This window comes from Mycteria americana, chromosome 22 (genome assembly GCF_035582795.1).
Source record: "Mycteria americana isolate JAX WOST 10 ecotype Jacksonville Zoo and Gardens chromosome 22, USCA_MyAme_1.0, whole genome shotgun sequence".
Taxonomy (NCBI): domain Eukaryota; kingdom Metazoa; phylum Chordata; class Aves; order Ciconiiformes; family Ciconiidae; genus Mycteria; species Mycteria americana.
In genome coordinates, this window is record NC_134386.1 from 3,059,893 (window position 1) to 3,067,471 (window position 7,579).

Consider the following 7,579-nt stretch of genomic DNA (forward strand, 5'->3'; position numbering starts at 1 on the left):
TAGTACTGTGCCTTCTGACAACCGCCTACAGGTTTGAAGTTCACTGTAGGCTGTACCTGGTGTAATACACCCCCGTTTTCTCAAAAGAGCACCCTGGGAAACGTATGTACATGCAGTAAACGACAGCCTGAACTGTGTACAGAAAGCAATTAAAAACCCTCACAATAACCTCAAGATACTCTCAGCCTTACCTTGTTGCAGGAATTTAGCCTAAGAATCATATTTCAAGCTTTTAAGTTGTCAAGAGCAAGACCTATTTGCCTGTGCTAAGTGACTTTTATCCAAATAATTTAGCACAAGCATGAGGTGTCTTGCTCCACTGACCCAACCTTCATTCTTCTGAGATACCAAAAAAAAACCCCCCACACTACTACACTTGGGACTGTGACATTTATTGAAGGCTGGTTATACAATCTCACCCATCACATCCTCCTCACAATTCAGATTCCCTAAATAAAAAGAGCATTGATTTCACAGAGAATTCTGCCTACCTCTGACTGCCTGAGCCACAGAGCACCGAGTCATCCCCTCTTTGTCCCAGGTGCCATCTGGAATAGGCCAACTGCCACTTTTACTGACCTTGGGGAAAGAACCAATGCCGCACAACAGAGCAAGCGGCAGCAAACAGATCAGAGTGTGGCGGCAGGGGGAGAAGTGGAGATGTCCCATTGTTGGCAAGTACATGAGAAGTATTTCCTGCAGAGGAAGTATCTTCTTCATGCCTCAAATCCATCTACTACATAAAGTGAATCTCTGCTATTCTCACCCCCAGCCACAATCCACTCCATCTGTGCCTCTAGCTATCAGTGCTATGGTTCACACAGGCACAGCAGAGCCACTGTCCTAACAGCTGAGATGTCCTCTTTCTCTCAGCTGACACCTGAAAAAAGACTGGCTTGACTGAAGAGCAAGCCCTGAATGTCCCTGTTCCATAGTCCAGGACTTGCCAGTCTGCAACAACCCTGGCTCAGCCAGCCTAAAGGCACTGAAGCATCGCTGTGAAACTGGATTGATCCAGCACTCTTGTGGTCAGGGAGTCACCTGGGCTACCTGTTTGTCCCAGGAGTGAGCAGATGAAAACTCCGCTCCTGTTGCTCAAACTGCCTGGAAAGGGGCAATTCTCAAACCTAGCTTGATGGTCAGTGGAGCCACTGCTCTGACCGTACGTGGGAGGAATGCAGGTTTGTTATCAAGAGTGTTCAGTTTTATTCGATTAAGAATTCAAAATGGGTTGAATTTTAATTTCCTCTGCTTTTACTAATGAGGAAATTGCAAAGATTCTTTTGGAAAGGGCTGATCTGATAGGTAGAGGTGACCAGGCTAGCTATGGCTGCAGAGCCAGGTTCACTGTGGCAGCTGGAGGAGCACAGACTGTCCAGAGGGCAGATAGGTGATGTTGCGGGACCGTGAGAGCTGGTAAGCGATGTCTTCAGCTGCCTCCAGCTTGCGCAGCTCAATCAAGCCATCACCTGCAGTGGCCAGTGAGTTGGCAATCAGCTCAGCTGCTTTCGAGTCTCCCTCAGCAGAGATGACAGCTGCTTTCTTCTGCTGTTCAGCCTGAAAGTGAACAGATGAGAAGGTGAATAACCAACAGCGAAAATGAGCAAAAGAGAAGGAAGATGCTATTGTCACATTTAAAATATAAATTCCCACTTCCCCACCCTACTGTTCTTTTCCCCAGTAGGAGAGCTAAGATAGAAGGTGATTTTATTTTAAAGCTGCATTCTGTTAAGACTGTTTTTCTGCCTACTGTGGAAAAAAGGTTGAAAAATCAGCTTGAAATTGCCTTATCAGTCTTAACCTCATGAAACATTAACCCACCTAAGGGCACTCCTGGTGGAAGATTTTCTATGAAAGATTTGAGAACTTCAGTGGAGTTAAAACCAGGGCAGATAAACACTTCTACTGTTTAATCATCCTGGCTGATTACATGGATCTTACTGCATCCACTGGATTAACTTTGGGTGTAGTTGCAGGTTCTTGCAATCTCAACAGGCATGTGGTCTCTGGGGTACTTCAGGACAAATTTGTTTCTTTGGATGCTCACTGAGATCCTGGGTTGATCTGAGATTATGTGGTCTTGCCTGCAGTCAGTAACATTCCTAGGACACAGGCCCCACGCCCATGATATCAAACACCATGGAAAGCTTCAACCACCCTCTCAAAATTCACAAATAGCAGGATCACTTGGGTTGCAAATCTCAACCTCGAACCTCATTTCTAACTGACACTTCCTCCCGAGTGCTGTTTCCTCCCTCCTCCTCCATGCAGACATTTCTGTTCAGCACTCCAGTAAGACTGTGACACAGTATTAAAAGAAAAAAAGATCCACAAAACCAACCTTACGCTTTACCTATCCAACAATCATATGCCAGAGCTGAGAACCATGTCAGCATTATGACCCTAAGTGACTTCATCATTCAGCCTGCCCTCCATCATTCACCCTGGACAGGTGAGAGGCATGTTCACTGCAAGCTAGAGTGGGAAGGAGATACCAGCAACCATCTCCAAGTTTCTCAGAAGGACGAGGTACCTTTTCCACAATGAATCTGGCTCTCTCTGCTTCTTGCTGGGCCACTTGCTTCATTTCGACTGCCTCCGTGAACTCCTTGCCAAAGGTCAGGTGGGTCTGCAGGGCAGAAATCAAGCAAAGTCCACAATGCTGACAGTTTACAGCAGCACTGCTGTGACCCACGCAGCTCCCGGGGCGGGGGGGAAGCAGCCTGCCTGTATCAGTGAAACTGGAATGGAGATGGAAAGCCAGTATCCCCAGAAGAACAGAAACTGGGACAAGCGGGCCTCCCCATGCAGTTTTGAAGCCTCAAGGGAGATGCCACCAGCGCAACTCCAGTCCAGCAGACCAGTAACGCCAGCACCTTCAGAGACACACCATGCTCCCCTGCCACCGCCACTTGCTTGAGCACCTGGCAGAGGCAGCCTGCTCGCCCAGCACTCCCCTCCCACGGCAGGGAAGCCCGCTGTCTGCCAAGCCATCCTACACCTCTCATGCTCCATTATGCAGTGGTGCGCTCAGCCCGGGCTGTTTGGACAGCTGCATCCCCGGGCTCCTGGGATGGGACAGGGGAAAGGTGAATTTCCTTCAGTAGCGTGCTCAGTGGAAAGCACTAGAAACAGAGAGTCAAAACCTCACATTTTGCAGAAATGAAGCCACCTTCCTGCAAAGACTTCCTATATGTTCAAAGCCAAATGAAAGAGCTCGTTTCCCTTTCCCCTAAGCAGGCTTTCAAGGGAAGTCCCAAAAGAGAGAGAGAGAGGTGCATATACAAGCCAGATTACAACAGATTTAATTTACAAAGCTTATAGGGAGGTACGAGGGAAGAGCTCCCTCCTTGAATAGTCTTAGGATATTTCACAGCCAGGAGAATAACTAATACTTCACAGAAAAAAAGATGCTATGAAAAGCGTACATTTGCACTTCCTCCTCATGCCTAGCACTTTCTCCCTGTGCCTCAGGGCGCTCGTGGAACCCTTCTCTAAAGCAACATGCAGCCTGATCCATCACCCACAGAAGCATTTGCTCTTCATTTTAACTACAAAAGCCCTGCACCAGTGAAGGCTGTCAATAAGCCAGCGCAGTGGAGCCTTCAAGGGCTTGCTCAAGGTCACCGAAGGCCAGCGACAAAACCAGAGGTACTGACTTGAGCGGTAACCACTACAAACCATGCAACTGCAGACAGACAAATGTAGTCCACACGTCCAAACATTCAGCCCACCCTTCTCTGGCCATCCACCGAGTCTCTTCTCCACTGCTCTTATTTGGGCACACTCCAAAGAGAAAAACTGAAAAAGGGAGAACTCTTACCAAGGACACATCATCCAGAATGAGCCCGAAGGTTGCTGCTCTCTCCGTGAGGTCTTCGCTCACTTGCCTTGAGACCAGCTCTCTCTGAGTGATCAATTCTCCAGCATCAAAGCGAGCCTGAAATCAGGATGGACAACAGTGAGAAGAAAGCTCCAAGAAGTGATAGATTCTGCATGCCCTGCCTGTCTTCACACCCATGAGACCCAGAGTTAATCTAGTTCTCCCAAAGCTAGCAAAAACTGAGCCGCCCAAGCATTTTGAAGTAAGAGAAAGACTGAATGACTGGAAATTTAAGTGTAAGCTGGAGGGGAGGTTGTCCAGTTGAGCACTTAACGTAAAAACTGGACTAAAGCTGGTTAGTGATTATTTGGCAGTCCCCTGGGGATGCTTCCAAAAACAGAGATCTTCAGTAAACTGAAATCTAAGAATACACAAGAAGTGGAAATCCCAGTCTCCCAACTGCAACTCCCAGCCTGAAGAGCAGAGCTAACAGCTGAGAGCAGGTAACAAAGAAACCTCTTTCCATCCAGAGATCATCCAACAGGAATCAAGTCAGGCCAAGCAGTCAGAATGACCAAGACACAAACAATTAGCGTAGCTACAATTAGCTTTTCTGGATGGCCCGTGAGAGCCTGGGGGGTGGAAACAGAAGCTTTATTCTAGAGCATGACATATTCCACGTTCCAGCAGGTCCCTCACTGCTAAAAAGAGGAAAGAAAGATGACCGGCAGAGCCCAGCAGCTCTCACGTTGTTCTTACCACAACTGACTTGAGGATTTCGGTTGTGATTGAGGGCAGGACACGCTCATCGTAGTCCTCTCCAATACTGGTAAAAATCCGCGGTAACTGGGCAGTCACTGGTCTAAACAGGATACGCAACGTGATGTTCACGTTCTGTAGATCTGTAGGAAGAGAGTCATGAGTTTAGTGGCATACCACAGGGACAGGAGATACCCTGGAGAGGACAACTTCAGGGTAACTAAATGAGAAAGAATAAAAACTCAGACTTCTTTTTGCCAGCAAAGACGAGTTATTTTTATTACCCCTTTCACCTTGGGATCCAAATCCTCCTTACAGATCAGATTTAAGCTTCAGTTTGTTTACGATGCAGGGAATTACTTGCCCTACTGTAAAGGCAGAGACTTTCTGTTTAAAGGGACTTACAGGACTGAGGGAAGGGTCCCTTTATCTGTTCCGTAACTAGAAAGACAGATCAAACCATTCCTGACTCTGTGCCAAACTAGACTCAGGACATGTGGGATCTCCACGTCCAGAAGAGGAAACTCCCACCCAAATACTCATTTTGTGGAAATTCAAGATTATAAAAGTCTTGACTGTGGTAAAACTTCTTCTCCTGTCCCCCCAGCTGCTAACGGACAGCATCAGCATAAGCCACAGCACAGCATCACCAGCTTCTCTTACAGTTGCCGGGTCCAAACACTCACCTTTGCTGCCAGTGATCACAGGAATGTTTCGGGGGCGAGAGCGGCAGTCAAAAATGATGGGTTTCTGTACCCAGGGGATGAGGAAGTGGGTACCTTCTCCTACCACTGTGTCCTGGACCCCGCGGAATCGGTCAAAGATGACAGCTCTGTGGCCCGCATCAACTAGAGAAGAGAACAGCACGTCCAGTGCGGTTTCACTATTGCCATCCGTTGTACCTGCACACCACCAAAGCCTTCTCCGTGGAAATGGTTTATCGGGGATAACTAAGCCTTTTGCTTAACCGGAGACCGGTGAAATTAATTAGATCATTGGGAGCAACGAGGCAAAGAGAGGCTGTAGCCATCACTCCTGGCCCCCAGGTCTGCTCACAAGGGCAGCAGCTAATTGACAGCTTTCTAGAGAAAGGACCCTGCAATCCTCCTGCTTGGGCAGCGCACGAGGTATAAAACAGCCCTGCAGGGCTTCGTGTCTATTTTCCCCGATGCCATTAGCAATAAAAGCACAGAGCAGCCGAGATACTGACAACAACCACAAAAAAAAGATATAAAGTGAACTGGAAGCGCTCAGCTTCTCCCACTCACCGTTGTAAAGAGCAGAATTGACAACTCCACCTGCAACAGCCAACCCCAGGCCAAGCTTTCCAAGGCTTTCAAACACCTTCGCAGCCATTTCGCACGTCCAGTTCCAGCCCCTTTAAGAAGTCCCTCCTGCAAAAACCCACAAGCTTGTTAAAACCGTGTTAAGCAAGAAGGCCAGGGGGTCCTGTGTGCAGGGGCCTACGGAACGGAGAATTAACCCCTCTCCAAAAAGCCCAACCTGCAGTGGTGGCGTTCCCCCCAGCAACTCTTTCTCTCCCCCCTCAACAGCCACCTCAGCCCCCCCGGCCCCCTCCACCCGCACACCTCACGCGTCTCCTCCCCGGGCTCTGAGCCCCGCAGCACCCCGCCTGCGTGGGCACTCCCACCCCAGCACTCCCCTATAGCAGGTCCAGGCCACCTCCCCCGCGGATCACGGCTCCCCTCGGCCCCTCTGCACTACCCCGCCTCCCCCCTACAGGCCCTCCGTACCCCGAACCCGGCCCAGCCGCCTCCCGCAGCCCGGATCCTCCGCGCCAGGCCTCCCTCTCCCCGCTCCCTCCTAGGCCTCTCGCCCCCAGGACAGACGTCCGTAAGCCAAGGCCTCGCTCGCTCGCTCGCTCGCTCGCTCCCGCCCGCAGGCCCCGGCCCCGGCCCCGGCACCTACCGCGCCCTCCCGCCCCGCTCCCCTCCCGCAGCGCCCCTGACCTCCACATGAATCCGCGGCCACCCTCCCCAGCGCGCCTGCGCGCCGCGCCAAGACGCCCGTTCCTCATTGGCCTCGCGCCTCTCCACGGCATCCTGGGACTTGTAGTCCTACTTGTATCTTCCCGCTGCCGGGCGGCTTATAACTCCCGGCGAGCCCCGCGGCGGCCCGCTCACTGAGCAAGGCCGCTTTCCATTGGCTGCGGCTTCCCGCTGCCCGCAGGGCCTCTTGGGAGCTGTAGTCCTGGCGGAGGGAAGCCACGTGGGGGCTGCACCGGGGCGCCCTGGGCCGCTGCAGAGGCTTGCGAGGGGCCGGAGCTGCTGCCTCGGCACCGGAGAGGGTGGGCCAGCGTGTGCCCGCTTGTCACGGGAGAAAACGGGCCTGGACCCGGCCTTTCCCAGCGCTGCCTGGGCAGAGGGGCAGCCGGTCCTGGGCAGGGCGTGGGGACAGCGGCGGACACATGGTTTTTTTGGAGAAGCGGTGGCGATGTCAAGGAGGGACCCCAGACGTCCGGCCACGTCCCCCGCCTGCCTGCGACAGTGCCCGCGGACCAGGCAGACATCCGCGATCGCTTTGTCCCCTTTGGCGTGAGAAACCCGAGAGCCCCCAGGGCAGCCCCCGTCCCGCTGCGGGGCTCCGGTGCTGCCAGAGCACAAAGGCTCCTTATTCCTTCGCCATGAGCCTCCCCTCTGGCCCAGCAACCCCGCAAGCAGGAGGGCCGATGCCGCTAGAGGGAAGCAGCACTCTCCCGTCAGTTCCAGGAATCCTGATTAAAAAGCAAAAAAAGAGGGGGGGGGGGGGGAATAAACCCGCTGCCCGGGGAGACCCCAGAGGAGCCGCCTTCCCCCGAGGCAGCCCCGTCCTGTCCCCACCGTGCACCCTCCCTGGTGGGTTTTCCCTCTGATGTGACACCGCTGGGCACGGGGGACTTCGTTACTCCCCAGGCCACGTCCTCCCTGACAGCGTCTCAGGATGAAAATGGTGCTGAACCCCCTCCTTTAGGGCCCAGCAGATCCCAGGAGCGATCGG

The 7,579-nt window shown here is 52.4% G+C and overlaps 1 protein-coding gene across 1 annotated transcript; it reads right to left on the reverse strand.

The window, feature by feature from the left end:
• Nucleotides 1-371: 371 nt before the first annotated feature.
• PHB1 (prohibitin 1) lies at nt 372-6,685 on the reverse strand. The gene is made up of 7 exons (XM_075522936.1): nt 6,553-6,685; nt 5,851-5,976; nt 5,269-5,430; nt 4,583-4,725; nt 3,824-3,940; nt 2,534-2,629; nt 372-1,557 (listed from the first exon to the last, which is right to left on the reverse strand). Exons 2-7 carry the CDS (start codon nt 5,936-5,938, stop codon nt 1,345-1,347), a joined length of 819 nt encoding a protein of 272 aa, XP_075379051.1. The 5' UTR covers nt 5,939-5,976; nt 6,553-6,685; the 3' UTR covers nt 372-1,344.
• Between the last annotated feature and the right edge of the window lie 894 nt (nt 6,686-7,579).

What these genes read in the sequence shown, in the direction of transcription:
- PHB1 (XM_075522936.1), bottom strand. Translation starts at nt 5,938, where the DNA reads ATGGCTGCGAAGGTGTTTGAAAGCCTTGGAAAGCTTGGCCTGGGGTTG. An exon ending in CAATTCTGCTCTTTACAACG is followed by an intron (nt 5,431 to 5,850) that starts GTGAGTGGGAGA and finishes TCTCTTCTCTAG; the next exon opens with TTGATGCGGGCCACAGAGCT. An exon ending in AAATCCTCAAGTCAGTTGTG is followed by an intron (nt 3,941 to 4,582) that starts GTAAGAACAACG and finishes TCCTGATTTCAG; the next exon opens with GCTCGCTTTGATGCTGGAGA.